The sequence below is a fragment of the Mesoplodon densirostris genome, chromosome 1, assembly GCF_025265405.1.
Source record: "Mesoplodon densirostris isolate mMesDen1 chromosome 1, mMesDen1 primary haplotype, whole genome shotgun sequence".
Taxonomy (NCBI): Eukaryota; Metazoa; Chordata; class Mammalia; order Artiodactyla; family Ziphiidae; genus Mesoplodon; species Mesoplodon densirostris.
The window spans coordinates 234314750-234331196 of NC_082661.1; the positions used below are offsets into that span (position 1 = coordinate 234314750).

Here is a 16447-nt window from a genome sequence, read left to right on the forward strand (position 1 = left end):
TCCAAAGCACTGATTTTATTTAAAAAAAAAAAAGGAATACATATTTACACTTTGAAGTAGCAAGAAGTCCTCTGTATGGTTTCTTTTTCTTTTTCTTTTAATGTTTATTTATTTAGGCTGCACCAGGTCTTCATTGCGGCACGCGGGATCTTTAGTTGTGGCATGCGGACTTCTTAGTTGCTGCATGCATGCGGGATCTAGTTCCCTGGCCAGGGGTGGAACCCGGGCCCCCTGCATTGGGAGCGAGGAGTCTTACCCACTGGACCACCAGGGAAGTCCCTGTGTAGTTTCTTAATAGTTGGTTGGTGAGAAATAAAGGGTAAGGTCTTTTGGAGATGCCCGAGTAGCCAGGCCCAGTCATAATCCTAGAAAATACTGGGAGCTGTCTGAGATTCTTAAGAAGCCTTAGGACTCTGATTATTTTTTGGTATTATTTAAATGACAGATTTATAGATATATATCTTCTCTTGGTTTGTCAAATGTTGGGCCACAGCTATTTTTATTTTCCTAAATCAGTGAACATTTCCAGTTTATTTCCATTATCTGTTCTTTGTACCAGTCATCTCATTATGTTACTTTATAAACTGTATTGCCTTAAATATTCCTGATTCTGCTGGAATCGTGTGTTAAGACCATTAGTGAGTTTTATTAGAACAGGCCAGGCAAGTTGCCGTAAGTAGATCAGATTCATTGTTAATTAACACTCCGTGGGTAGTTCTTGACTGGGGTGAGGGCATTTAGAAGTGTATGTGGGGTGTGTTTGGTTGTCAAGGGACATGGGGTCACCTGGGAGGGAGGTCAGCTGGCATTTAGTGTGCAGGGGCCAGGGATGCTTAATGTCTAGTAGCTTGTGGAACTGTCATGCACAAGAGAGAACTGACCTGCCCCAGATGCTAATAGCAATCCTAGTGAGTAACATACTGTATTTTGCTTTGAGGTTCAAAAGCAGTAATCTTCTTTATACTACTGAGTCCTATTTTCACTAATAAACCAGAGTCCCCTAGTGTGTGGTGAATATTTATTTCAGGGGAAACAAATGATTAAAAATTTTGAAAAATAGAATTTCAATTAAGTTCAGGGTGCCATGTATCTCTTCTCTTCTGGCTTCTGACCAACGGAATAAGAAATTGCACAAAGATTAAGAATCAAATGGGAAGTGAAGAACTGATTCCATTCATCTGTGCCAACATATTAAATCTCCCTTCCTTATCTCCTTCAACAGAATTATAAACTACATTATAAACTCTTTTTTTTTTTTCTTTTGCGGTACATGGGCCTCTCACTGCTGTGGCCTCTCCCGTTGCGGAGCACAGGCTCCGGACGCGCAGGCTCAGCGGCCATGGCTCACGGGCCCAGCCGCTCCGCGGCATGTGGGATCTTCCCGGACCGGGGCACGAACCCACGTCCCATGCATCGGCAGGCGGACTCTCAACCATTGCGCCACCAGGGAAGCCCTATAAACTCTTTTTAAAGAATGTATCTTCAGGCAATAATGTAACGTCTCACCCTGAATCTAAGCATCTTTGGAATACGTTGCTGTATTAGTTTTCTACTGCTCCTGTAACAAATTACCAAAAACTCTAGTGGCTTTAAACCACACAAATTATTATCTTACAGTAGTAGTGTCTTGCCGTAGGTTAGAAGTCCAGAAGGTCTCACTGGGCTAACATCAGGATGTCGGCAGGGCTGTGCTCCTTTCTGGAGACTCTTGTGGTGAGGCCGTTTCCTTGCCTTCTCCAGCTTCTAGAGGCTGCCCATACCCCTTAGCTCATGGCCCCCTCCCCCATTTTCACAGTCAGCAGTACTGCATCTCTCTGACCATCCTTCCGTAGTCACGTCTCCCTCTGACTCTGCTCTTTCTGCCTGCCTCTCCCACTTCCACAAGGACATTGTGTTTACCTGGATCATCCAGGATTTAAAGATTTTTAAGATCATCTCTATTTAAAGATCAGCTGATTAGCACCCTTAATTCCATCTGCCACATTAATTTTCCTTTGCCGTGGAACCTCATGTGTTCACAGGCTCAGGAACCAGGATACAGACAGGTCTGGGGGGACCATGATTCTGCCTACCACACTTGGCATATTCATTCAGTTTGGAGGGTTCTTGAAGAGATTTGATCAAGAACACAGCATGATCAAAATTCTTGTAGGAGTTTAATCTGACTAAGTAAGTTTGGGAGCTGTGGAGGAAGCAGGAACACACATTAGGGTCGAGAAACAGGAGTGGCAGGAATGAGAACGTAAGAGAGGAGCTGGATCTGAGCAGTGATGTGGAGGCAGCCGCTCATTAAACAATGGGGCTTTTTCGAGCAGGGGCTCTGCACAGGTTTGAGTTTGGGCTTACGTGAATTGTTTTGGGTCGTTCTGCTATTAAAGAAGGAGTGCAGGTATTAAGAGAAATCATCAGAACATTTGCGTGGTTCACCTGTTCAGTATCTACAGGTCAATTTTAAAAAGGTACCATTGGACTTCCCTGGCGGTGCAGTGGTTAAGAATCCGCCTGCCAATGCAGGGGACACGGGTTCGAGTCCTGATCTGGGAAGATCCCACATGCCACGGAGCAGCTAAGCCTTGTGCCACAACTACTGAGCCTGCGCTCTAGAGCCCGCGAGCCACAACTACTGAGCCTGTGCCCCTAGAGCCCATGCTCTGCAACAAAGAGAAGCCACTGCAATGAGAAGCCTGCACACCACAACAAAGAATAGCCCCCGCTTGCCGCAACTAGAGAAAGCCCGAGCGCAGCAACGAAGACCCAATGCAGCCAAAAATAAAAAATGTAAATAAATAAATAAATAAATTTATTTTTTTTAAAAATAAAAAGGTACCATTCACAAAAGCATCATAATTTATCTTGAATAAATCTAACAAATATGTAAAAGGCCTTTACAAGGAAAATTTTACAACTTTATCGAAGGGCATAAAATAAAATAGAAGTAGATGGAAAGCCCTGCAGTTTGTACATATTGTATAGAGGACACTTTTCTGCAAGTCAGTCCATAAAGTTAATGCAATTTATGTTTTACAACTTTTTATTATGGAGAAAAGCAAAATACAGAAAACTTGGAAGAATACTAAAATGTACACACCGTTTAAATTCAAAATTGTTAATACTTGTCATATTTCTGTATATTTATCACCTATGCCCTTTATTTGTTTTGCTGTGATATTTGAAATTAAATTATAGACATCAGTATTTTAATATGTATCTCCTACAAATAAGGACATGCTCCTGCATAATCACAATACCATTATTACACTAAGAAAATTATACAATAATTCCATAATATGATCTAATATCCAGTTTCCCAGTTAGGCCCCAAGTGACTCTTTTTTTCATTTTGGCTGCATGGCACGGCATGTGGGATCTTAGTTCCCTGACCAGGGATGGAACCCCTGCTCCCTGCATTGGAAGCGTGGATTCTTAACCACACCCGGGTTCGATCCCTGGTCTGGGAACCAGATCCCGCATCCTGCAATTAAAGATCCTGCACGTGGCAACAAAGATCCCGTGTGCCTCAACTAAGACCCAGAGCAGCCAAATAAATAAATAAATAAATAAATAAATAAATAAATTAATTTAAAGCAAAAGCACAGATTGGGAGAAGATAGTTGCAACACACATAACTACAAGTGGTTGGTACCCAAAATATACAAAAATATTTGTAATACTACAAATAAATAAGAAAATGAGGAAACATGGGTGAAGGATACGAACAGTCGTTTCCCAAAAGACCCCAAACCTGATAAATATATGAAAATATGCTCATCTTCTGTAGCGTCAGGGAAATACAAATGAACCCACAATGAGACACCAGGTAATGGCATCAGAGTGGCTAACCATTAGACATCTGATAACACCAAGCACTGTCAAGGGGGTGGAAAAACAGGAACTCTTGAGAATATAAATTGGTACAATAACGCAGGAAAGCCATATGGCAATATTTAATGAAATTGAATATTTGCATACCATGTGATCCTGCATCTTCACTTCTAGATATCTGCCCTAGGGAAATCTGGCACATGTTTACAAGGGTACATGCACAAAGATATTCAGTAGCATTGGGGTGCATGTATCTTTTCGAATTAGTGTTTTGTTTTCTTTGTATAAAAATGGAATGAAATTTTGCCATTTGAAACAGCATGGATGGACCTGGAGGGTATTATGCTTAGGAAATAAATAAGAGAAAGACAAATATGTCTTCACTTATATGTGGAACCTAAAAAATAAAACAAATGAAGAAATACGACAAAACAGGAAAAGACTCACAGGTACAGAAAACAAACTCGTAGTTATCAGTGGGGAGAGGGGTTGGGGTCAGGGCAAAATAGGTGAAGGGTACAAACTACTAGGTATAACGTAAATAAGTTACAAGGATGTAATGTACAGCACAGGGAATATAGTCAATATTTTATAATAATTTTGACTGGAGTGTAATCTATAAAAATATCAAATTATGTTATGTTGAAACTAATATAATATTGTAAGTCAACTGTACTTCAATAAAAAAATGAATGAATCACATTTCACATTTATTAGCATGTAACTGCATCTACATGTGTGAACACCAATAAACCTAAAAACAAAAAGCGTGAAATCTAGAAACATAAAAAAGTAAGTAGCAAAAGGTTACATATAGTATGTTAATATTTACATAAAATTTACATGAAGTTTTAAGACGAAATCTTAGTGTATACTGGTTTTTGGATACCTATGAATACAGTAGAAGTACAAAAACAAGCACAGGCATAATAGGTACTAAGTTCAGGACTGTGGTTACTTTTGGGGGCAAAGGAAGGAGGAGGGATGGTCATGGGATTGGAGTAGGGTTTAGCTCTATTTGTAATGTTTTATTTTTTAAAAAACAAAGAGCACTCTGAAGAAATTATGGCAAAATATTAAAATCTTAAACCTTGTGGATGGTTTTCTATTCTATTATGTTTTACGTTTTTGTAATATTGCATATTTTACACATTTAAACATATTAGGACTAGAATGGAGCATGCTTTTAACGTTTAGATTTCCACTTACTAAGTTATAGGCAGATTTCACTGAGTAGTTGTTGCTTTCATAAAAAAGTGTTTTAAAACCCTGTACAGTTCATTAAAATTAGAGGAAAAACATCTCCAGCTGACCTTATTTGCCAGAATGGAACACAGAGCTTCCTTGTGCTAAGTTGCCCCTCAGGATAGATCCCATAATCTCATTTGTACCCGGTTTTCTATAATTACAACTGACAACATAATTAAAAAAAAAAAAAGACCTCTTTATGTTGAAGATAAAAGCATACTCTATTAACCATCCAGCTAAGGACCACAATTGACAAAAAGCTTTCTCTAATTAGTATGATTGTCAAAGTGTGTTAGCATCAGGCTTTGGGAAGAGTCATGACTCTTTCAGGAAACTGGACCACTTTTGGAAACTTTTGTTCTGTGGTTGATAGGAAGAGCTTGCTGGTTTTGCTGCCTCTTGTCTCAAGCTGTGTTTTCCCAAGAAAAGAAAGAGAATGAGGATACCCTAGGGAACGATTTAGTGCCAATGAATGGTTGAGGAGTATATGACCGTAGCTTCTTTTGATTTTTTTAAACCGAGTATTGATGATTAAGCCCTGTTACTTCTTGCATATTGGCAAAAGGAGAAAACAGCCTATACATACATTAGGAGATGCAGATTGAAATAAGCAACTTTTCGGTACACACACAGCCGCAGGTAGAAAGTTATTTATCCCATATCTAAAATTTATGAGGCTTTTTATTTCGGCAAGTTGTCACATATGGTCCCCACCAGGTGTTTTGCTGCTAGCTTCAGACTAAAGCCATCTGCTTACGATCTTTTTGTTTTTGCTGAAATTAACTGGGTGCTATTAGATGTTGAAAGTTAAAGATGGACCTTTCCAGATTGCTCACTGCTCTGTGCGCATCATCTCTCTTCCCTCCCTCGGAAGCATTGCTGTGTGTAAACCATCATGCCTACCTCTTTACGTGCACGATTTCCTTCAATCCTTGCAGCAGCTCAGTGAAGAAACTGAACTTTCAGGGACTTTCTGCCTGTGAATGGCAGAGACAGGTTCAAAACCACGTTAGTCTGATACTGAAATCCATGGTCTCGACAATTACCATGCTGTACTGCCGTCAGGGAAGTGGTTTGCGTTTTTAAATTGTCTGTCATCCTTGTGGTTTTATATGGTGATTTGTTTTTTTAAGACTCTTGAGAAAAGATAAATTAAAAATATTGGGTTATGGGACTTCCCTGGCGGTCCAGTGGTTAAGATTCCACACTCCCAATGCAGGGGGGCACGAGTTCGATCCCTGGTTGGGGAACTAAGAGCCCACATGCCTCACGGCGTGGCCAAAAAAAAAAAAAATTAATACTTAATCTGTTGGGAATAAATATAATGTTTTACAGTTACTTTTTTTGTGGTCAGGATCAGTAAAAGGCTAAAAGAGTGGATGAGCATTTAAAAAAAATTCGCTGTTGAATGTCTATATATTCTTACATTTTTAAGTTAAAAATTAAACTTGAAGGTAAATAGATTGTGCCGTCAAACTCCCGGAAGAATTACCTGCAAACCTGTTGTTGCCCCTCCTCTCCCCTCTTCCTATTCCCACAGCACCACCCGCATCTCTTCCTGAAGTAATGGTCTTTCTTGCATTTATTGGTTGATTGGTGGTCTTTGCCATCTCACCCAGTCTGACTCGCTCAATGCTCTTTCCCCAGCACCGGCCTGACGCGGTGCCTGGCCTGTCGTTGGTCTTCTAGAAGTATCTGTGGATTGGATGAAGGAATCTGAACTCTGAGCAAAGTCTTGGAAAGGATAAATATTTAGCAGTAAAGATTTGGAATCTTGCTCTTAAGCCCGTGTAGTCCTCTTTATTGTGCAGACTGTTTTCTTCTGTGTTTCTCCGTCACGCTGGAGACCACTGCAGAAACATTCTCTGGCTCTGCTTCCAGGGGCAAGCACATGGCAGGAGTGCGTGTCCAGCGGGCACACCGCACTGTCCTCCCGCACAGGCAGGCCGTGTTCGCATCTCAGCCATGCCCTTTTCAGAACACTCTTTAAAAAAAAAGTGAATATTAGGTATGTGTTATTTTTAATTACTGCCACTGATGTATGTAATTTGAAAATTAATGTTGCTGTAATTATACTGATATACTGAATAGTTATTCCCAGCTTCTTAGTCAGACAAATTAAGCTGTCTTTATGAATTCATTTTCAAAGCCTCAAAGTGGTTAAGGAATCAGGAGTATGCAGAATTAAAGCCTTTGTTCTCTGGTTAATTTAGCATGAGTTAGCAAATGTAATTGATTTTAAAAATGTGGCATCAAGATTAGATTTCCCTTCAAGGAGAACTTTTGGTCTCTGTTCTCTCTTGCCAGCGGTTTCTAATTTATAACAAACAGCTCACTTGGGGTCACATTCAAAACTGGAATTAAAGTGATTTGTTTGGGTTTGCTGACAAGGAGTTAAATGCTTTTAAATCGGGGACATTCTCCTCTGGGACCACAGATGCCCTGATTTTGGAAGAGATACGTGCACTATCTTGTCTACTGTCGTATGTCCCGTACTTAACATAGTACCTGGCCTGAAGGTGCTCACTGGTTTTTTTTTTTTTTAGATGAGTGAGTGAATGAACGAGTAAATCAAGGTCACTAGGAAATAGAACAGAGAAATGTATGTAACCTTTCTGTTTCTCCACTGTTGAGATGGTTCGTGGCTTTCTCTCGCTGCCCTCACACTCCACTGTGGGCTCATAGCCCCCATCCCCCCCATCCCGCCCCTCCCCCATTTCCACCCCTGGCAGCATCTGGTTTCTCTGCACTGAGACCTCCAGGTGACCAATCCTCAGGCCCATCCTCTGTTGTTGACAGATGTGTTACTCAGGGAAAGTACTGTTAGCATCTGACTGGGCAAGTCACCCACATCTGCCGTGTGGACATGAATGAACACGTCAGGCCAGGTGAGATGGAGAAGAGGGCTGATAAATTAATAAATGCACGGAGGACAGTTGCTACACAGGGAGCTCGAGAGGGTGCCCTGGGATCAAGACAGGGGGAGGAGAGGCAACAGTCTGTAGGTAATTTTTCCAAGTTCGGCATGCCAGGATCCACACCTCCTTTTTTTAAAATAAATTTACTTATATTTTATTTTTGGCTGTGTTGGGTCTTCGTCGCTGGGTGTGGGCTTTCTCTAGTTGCAGAGAGCAGGGGCTACTCTTCATTGTGGTGCGCGGGCTTCTCATTGCGGTGGCTTCTCTTGTTGTGGAGCTCGGGCTCTAGGCGCGCGGGCTTCAGTAGCTGTGGCACTCGGGCTCAGTAGTTGTGGCTCACGGGCTCTAGAGTGCAGGCTCAGTAGTTGTGGTGCATGGGTTTAGTTGCTCGGCAGCATGTGGGATCTTCCCAGACCAGGGCTCAAACCCGTGTCCCCCACACTGGCTGGCGGATTCTTAACCACTGTGCCACCAGGGAAGTCCCTAAGGAGTTTTTTTGATGTGGACCATTTTTAAAGTCTTTATTGAGTTTGTTACAATATTGCTTCTGTTTTATGTTTTGGTTTTCTTGACCCCGAGGCGTGTGGGATCCTAGCTCCCCGACCAGGGATCGAACCCGCACCCCCTGCACTGGAAGGAGAAGTCCTAACCACTGGACTGCCAGGGAGGTCCCTATCCCTCCTTCTGACTTTCTGTGTCTGACTCCAGGCACTATGGATTATTTTGTTATAGCTCACGGTCTAAACCTCCTTTCCCTTCTCTCTCTGGTCTGTGTAGCTTGGGGTCTCGTCGCCATGTGGACAGCTCCAGGGCTCTATCTCTAGTCCAGATCCCTCTCGTAGGCGTCAGACCCACACACTGTCTGCTGGACTCTCCACTGGGCTCCAGCTCTGTGTTCTGTCCTACAGAACCCTGCAGGATCTGGCTCCAGCGAACCTTGCCAGGCTCCTCCCATCTCTAACTATATGCTCCAGTAATACTGCACTTCTCTTAGTTCCAAAAGGTGCCATCTTTTCTTGCTCCTTTGAGCTTTTGTACATCCTCTGCTTGGAATATTCTTCTTTCCAACATTCTTTTTCTGGCTAACTCTTATTCATTCTTCAGCAGCTTGGACATCACTTCTTTTTTAAAAAAATTAATTTATTTAATTTATTTATTTTTGGCTGCATTGGGTCTTTGTTGCTGGGCGTGGGCTTTCTCTAGTTGCGGCGAGCGGGGACTGCTCTTCGTGGTGGTGCGTGGGCTTCTCATTGCGGTGGCTTCTCTTGTTGCAGAGCATGGGCTCTAGGTGCACGGGCTTCAGTAGTTGTGGCGTGCGGGCTTAGTTGCTCTGCAGCATGTGGAATCTTCCCGGACCAGGGCTCGAACCCGTGTCCCCTGCATTGGCAGGCGGATTCTTAACCACTGTGCCACCAGGGGAGCCCGACATCACTTCTTCTGAGAACATTTCCTGCTCCCAACACTCCAAGTCTGGGTTTGTATATCCACGGTGACATATTTTCTATTATGTAGTTTGAGCATTTATTACACTGTTATAATTGCCTGTTCATCTCTTATTAGACTGTGAGATCAGTGAATACTTTGCTGTTTCTTTTCTGGGCCTAACTCATAATGGAGTGTTTTCTTGAATGTTTCTATCCCATTTGAGTTCCTTATAACCTCAGGGTTTACCCTAGAGCAGCACCTTTTATAAATCACTTCTGTGTTTCTTTCTGGGCACTTCCTGTCCATCCTTTGCACATCTACCAGATCAGGAGCCCTAAGGTGCTGTTTGGCTAGCATCACTTCCCCCTACTGTGAAATTCATTGTTTTCCTTGGTACTGTTCTCCACAAGATAAAACTAATAGGCAGTCAACGTGTGTGTTCCTTTTCTATATTTCTGTCTCAATTTAATGCATCAACATTTTCTTAATGACCAAGCTGGATAAAGTGACAGTTTGGAGTTCTCACTCACCGTCACTAACTGAGCCCAAACGCCGTCAGTGTCATTTAGAAACCGAGCAGGGGAAGAAAGTAAACCTTGTGAGCTTTGCGTTAATACTGGATAGGTAGGTATGATAGTTAGATCACCCTCACGTCCACCTTACGTGTGATCCTCCCCTTTCTTTACTCCTCTTTTTCCCACTGCTGATGCTTCCGTTTAGACCCGCTTTAGCTCTGTTTGAAGTATCGTCGTCCCATCTAACTGACCCGTGACCCCCAGTTCTTTCTTCTTGCTATCATTTGTGGAGATGAGATGAAAGCCCTCTCTAAACTGGAAACACGCACGTGTCAGTCATGAGCTTCAACATGCCTGCAGGAATCTTTCTCATAAAGCTACTCATGCTGCTCGTGTGAGATCTTCTGTCCTGGGCCGCCTCAGTCCAGGGTGTGTCCCCATGGAACGGGGGGTGGGGGGGTGGGTCGTCTCTGTGTGCGCACTCAGCGTCGTGTAATAGAACACATTGTTTACGAGTTCACTCCTCTCCTGCATACCTTGGGAGCCGGAACCATGCTTTTTCTTCATCTTGCATGTGTCTCCCTCACTCCCTCTACCACTGCCCAGCGTAGGCCTGGCACATAAGAGATCAACAACCTGTAGCCTCGCGTAGGTATTAGCCGAAGACCTCTGGGGCTCCTGTTCCCTCTGCTGGACTTGTCCTTCCCTCCCGCCTCCAGCTGTGGAATCCTTCCTAGCTGACAGCCTCTGATGCTGGAATACCTCGCTACCTAAAGTACAGTCTGGACCCGTGGCAGTGGCGTCACCTGGGAGCTGTTTGTTGCAGGTTAAGAACCTGGGGAAAGTGTTGATTACGTTTTTATTTCTGAACACAGGTGCTTGCAACCGGGCTCAGTGGTCTGTACTCTTCCCTGCCTGCCAAGCTGGAAGAGAAGGACGAGGAATGGCACTGCCTTCTGACGGACGACTGGGTCCTGCTCCCTCCTCTGGTCCAGTTCATGAACTCCCTTGAGTTCTGCAACGCCGTCATTCAGGTGGGAGCGGGCAAGGAACCCTCTGTCGTGGTCCATTCGGGATACAAGCTTTGGGAAGGATCAGTTGATAAACATTCCTTTTCTTATTTCAATCAACGTTTGTGGAATACTGATGCTTTACTTTAAGCCTACTGAATGTTCTCGAATGAGTAAGAGTGTTAGTTTAGAGGTTTCTGGGAAGTTTCAATTGAGAAAAAAAGAGTAGATTTTCTTTACCTTCGTTATAAAAAGTGTTAATTCTGTTTTGATGATCCACTTAACCATCAAAAATAAGTTCAATGCCTGACTCAGTAAATAGATAATTTTAGGCTTCTAAGTACTCCAAATTATACCACTTTTTACTTCAAGGTCTTCTTGGGAGTCTACAAAGGAAAACACTTTATTTTGCTTAATGGTGCTTACTGCATAAAGAATATTGTTATTCCAATTGAATTTAGAAGAAGTTAAGCATCTTCTTAGCAACACAAATTAAATTTGGTTTGAAATTGGCCTGCTTCGGGGAACAAATAACCACTGAACTCTGGTATATTGGCTTTTTGATTAGATTTTTACCTTCAGATTTCTTGTTACTGTTTTCAGTAAAAAAAAACAGATTTTATATATACTCAAGGGTGTAGTAGGCTTTCATCAAAAAATGTCTTATTTCTATATAGCACAAATATTACCTTAATCTTAGATTTATTAAGAAATCAAATTTTCTTTATGGTGATTGTAAGGTGAAAAATGTTAGTTATAATCTGTTTATCTACCAAATAAAGAAATACCTTCTGGAAGAAAATGCAAGTAAATTACTTTAGTTCCCATCTCCTTTTTATTGCTAAGGCAAAGGAAATTTTATTTATGTATAAGATAAATGGATTACATCTTAAGTTATTTTTTCCTTTAATATTACAGTCTGTCAACATTTTCTTGCAGAAGAATGTGGAAATAAAAAAGATGGAACTATTAGTTTCTCCCCAAATGTACACACAGAGAGAGATTGTCAGTAATTTAAAGATCTAGCCTCACTTCCCTAGAAATTGCTTTTTACTTTATTGTTTGATGCTATTTTTATTTTTTTAGAGAAGGAGAAAGCTAACGGGCATGGTTAAGAACAGAGAAATGATATATTTTGTATTATATTTTGAGATTGAAGCCATATACTTTGAAGATTTTTTGTTTGGGGGTATAAGTGAACAGATTACAGTTGACCCCTGTATCTGCAGGTTCCACAGCTGTGGATTCAACCAACAGAGACTCTGAAAATATTTCAAAAAAAATCCAGAAAGTTCCAAAGGGCAAAACTTGAATTTGCTGTGTACCAGCAACTATTTACACAGCGTTTACATTGTATTTACAACTATGTATATTGTATTAGGTATTATACAGTAATTTAGAGATGATTTACAGTATATGGGAAGACGTGTGTAGATTATATGCGAATACTGTGCCACTTCATATAAGGGACTTAAACATCTGCCGACTTCGGTATCCTGGTGGGGGTGGGCATCCAGGAACCAGTTCCCTACAGACACCCAGGGATGGTTGTAATTATAAAAGATATTAGTAAGGCTTATCCATGCTAAATATATTTTGAAAATTAAATATAGGAAGTGGTGTACCTCTGATAATGTTTTCTGCTTTTTAACAGTATCTTTTTTATGAAAAAATTTTCTAAATGCTTTCTTCCCCAATATAAATGATTATCAGAAAATGCATTTCAAAATGAGAATTTTTTTTCTGCTACCAAAATGAATGCTTTTAATTGTCTATTTTGACAGTTCTTATTATTTTTTTAGTTAGTCATAGGTTGAGATAGGACATAGATGAGGTTATGGAACAAAAATTATACTTCCCGGTTTGTCGATTTAATTTTTGAGTCCCTAATACATAATCAGTCTCTTTATTATTGTTTTTTCAGATAGAAACTTAAAATTACCCGTTTTAAAATTTGAAAGTCCAGGCTGTTTATAATGGAATAAACCATCTGGAAAAATTACATGTTGGTTTGAAGTCTGAGTTTTTCTTTAACCATGGAATAAATGGCCAAAATTTGGATTTCCTTGTTGAATTCAGGATGTACAGAGAAATGTTTGATTTTAAGAAGACCTAAAGATTGCACTCCTTATCTTTTTCATGACTCCCGTTTCTCTCTTAGGTGGCTCACCCCTTGATTCGTAATCAGCTTGTCAACTATATTTACAATGGATTCTTGGTACCAGTCTTGGCTCCAGCTCTCCATAAGGTCAGTGATTGGCTGATGTAATCTTTTACCTGTTTCTAGTACAACTGATGGAAACTGAGGAAGGTGAACACAGTGTAATTGACTTGATGGAGACTTTAGCCTTATTTTCCTTCTCATTCCATCCATATTCCTTACCAGTATCAATTACAGGTCTTAATGACGGCAACAGCTTAAGTCTGATGGGATCCATTTGATGTCATAGAACAGGACATTGTGAATGTCAAGTAAGGGAGTCTAAACACGCATTGGCTGGACTGGCTCTTGTGTCTACTTGAGTTCATAGGTAGTGGCTACTTGGAACTCTCTGTGAAGCTGTCCTCTGAGCTTAAGAGGTCTGTCATAGAGAGTGTGAGGCTTCCTGTGGACGTGGAGAGGGGCACTGGTAGCACAAGTGCCCTGGAGCTGCCATCTACTTAACAGAACATAGTTTTTTATTATAACAGCTTTGTGACAGCAAACATTAAAGTGAAGCCAAGTGAAGGTCCCATCAAAGGTTGGCTGTCTCATTAGCATCACTCTGAATTCCTTATGACACTCTCATTTTATAGAATAAATCAACTGATATCTTTTCTACTGTGAGCTATCAGGAGACATCATGGACCTAGCATTCTAATTTTAAGGAGTTTTTTTTTTTTTTTTTTCACTAAGTAAAGACACATATACAATACTTAGTTCAGAGGATCCTTGTCAAGTTATTGGCATTGACAGCCCTGGCAGGGAGAGAAGCAAGGAGCAACGTATCACGTGCCTTCTGATGGAGCGCCCACCTTTGTATATCTGGACGTTCCACTTCCACGGGCTCACGTCTTATAGAAACCAAGAACACCTGATCATGGCAACTTTGAAGCCTGGTTGTGGTGCTGATGGGAGTTCTCGTTTAGAGCAGCAGGTCTTGGTGGAAGATGTTCATCTCTTACCATTTAGTGCCTTTTGAGCACAGTAGCAATATTTTACAACACAAACAGGGTACTTGGTCTGACTAGGATTTTTGTGTTACTTCTGGGTTCAGGAGGTAATCTTGGTTGTGGTTTCAACATATTGAGGGTTCCAGGTTATTTCACTGGTTTATGGAAACCAAGGAACCAAGTCTTTGAAATTAAATTTGTCTTGTAAAATATGGGACACATCTCTGGAAAATACAAACGTTGTATTTGTTTCTACCTTGTCCTTCTGTTAGTACCTTGCTGTTCTGGAGGAGGGGTGTGTGTCTGAAGGTCTCTAAGCCCCTGCATGGAGGAATTTTCCTTTGTGGGGGAATAGAATGGGGCCCTGGAAATTCTTTGACAGTAATTATCCACATACTCTCTCGCGCATTTAGACTTTCTTCCTCATTTATTCCCATCCTTTTTCTCATTGACCGGCTGATATAAAATTATTTCCCGAGTCATTATTATAATAGTGATAATGGTTATTATTTGTCCAGGACATTTTATGTTATTATAATTAGCATACCATAATGTTACAAATATTAATGATAACTCTTTATCTACAATCGAGGATGAGATCCACCTCAGAGGGCTGTTAGGAGGCTCTGACTGGTCTCTGAGTACTTCTCCTTCGTGGCACTTACCACGAGTGGAATTAAATCATTCAATGTGCAGGACCTTGTGTAATGTCTCCACGGTGCTCTGCCTGCTTCCTGAGGGTAAGGCTCACACCCGTTTTGTCTCCTGGGGAATCTCCAGTGCTGAGCGCAGTCCCTTAGACCTGGGGGTTGAATAAACAGCACAAGTATGGAATGATGTTTGTTAAAGTGCCGGGCAGAGTGTTGGTACCTTCCCAGACGGTGGTTCCCAGAGAAAAATAACAGCACCTACATGTGTTAACTAACATTGTTCTCTCAGTTATGCCCATCATTAAAGTATGAGACTGAAAAATCATGAAGTTGTTAATACATGCTTATTGGGGGAAAAAGCAGTCGATACTGAGTATATGAAATACTAAGTGGAATTACTAGATTTGAATTTCCCATCCCTAATAAGATTCCTTAACTTTGACCCATTGCAGACCATTTCTCCCAGGGCTATTTAGCGACTAGGGAGAATATTTCCTTCCTAATTTATTTCGCTCCCTGCTCTTCATCTTCCATTGTTTGTGTTTTTATCACTTAGAATGAGGAGGTTTAGGAGGAAGCAGGCCAGAGGAGGAAGGTGAACGGCCTCTCTGCTGGCTCTCAGCTCCCTATGTGGCCGACGCAGAGAAGAGCCTCTTGTGAGCGGCAGGACAGGGGCTCAGGGCGGAGGAGAGAAGTGCAAGGCTGGGTGTTTCTGAGGAGCCCCCCGTGGGAGCACATACACCCCGTGTCCTCGCCTTTGACCCGGGAAGGGACACCCGGAAGTCTCAGGGCTACTGGAGCGGCTCTGGTCCACATTTCTCATATTCAGTGTCCCTCGCCTTGAGGCTTATTTAATACCCTACATACATTTCCTTTGTGGACTATCTCAGCTCCTAATTTACGTCTAACATTTTAGTTGCCTGCAATCAACGGAGGCAGTTTGCAGGGGTGAACTTTCTCTGTCTCATAAATAGTAGAGATAAATTCAGGTTTAAAATTTTCCCACATCACAGTCAATACTCATAAACAATATTTCCACAGCCTTTCTTAACCAGAGATGAAGTCGTTACAAAGGGCTGAGGGCAGTAAAAGGTGGGCGTGGGGCTTTGACAAGTGCAGATCGTCTCCACCTTTCTTCTCCCCTCTCTGGAGACGCGTAATGTCACCCTGCCTCTGCACGGGTCCCGCTCGGTGCCGTCTTCATCCCGCGCTGGAGGATGGCCGTTTATTCTGTGTTGGTGCAAAGGAGTATCTGGTTTGTTATTTTTTTTAAAGGGCTGCATAGTTTAGTGTGGATATGTAGGCCCACAATCCCTTATTCACACTCAGACATTCAAAAAGCTCTGAAAACTGAATGTTTTTAATAATTCATATGGCAGTGCAGTCTAACCTTTGCTGAACTCCTTTGGTGGCAAACCCATCCCTGCACTGTCTCCAGGCTATTTATTTTTATACCACGTGTGTTAATGTTTGTATGTTTCCTGGTGGACATAGTACAGTAAGTCCCCTACGTACGAACCTGCAAGTTGCGAATTTTCAAAGATGCAAATGTGCATTCGCGTGTCCAGTCACATAAGTTGGTTCACGTGTCTGGCATACTTTTCAAGGTACTGTACTGTAAAATTAAAAATGTTTTATTTTTTGTGTTTGTTTTTAACGTATTATTCGTGTGAAAAGTATTATAACCCAATTATAGTACAGTACTA

At 41.6% G+C, this 16447-nt stretch overlaps 1 protein-coding gene across 1 annotated transcript in view; it reads left to right on the forward strand.

Moving 5' to 3' along the window:
- Positions 1 to 16447, forward strand: part of FHIP1A (FHF complex subunit HOOK interacting protein 1A) — a 100742-nt gene that overhangs the window by 12043 nt on the left and 72252 nt on the right. The window contains exons 3-4 of the mRNA XM_060095220.1: positions 10804 to 10962; positions 13100 to 13186. Coding sequence (XP_059951203.1) covers positions 10804 to 10962; positions 13100 to 13186 — 246 coding nt within the window. The remainder of the gene's footprint in view (positions 1 to 10803; positions 10963 to 13099; positions 13187 to 16447) is intronic.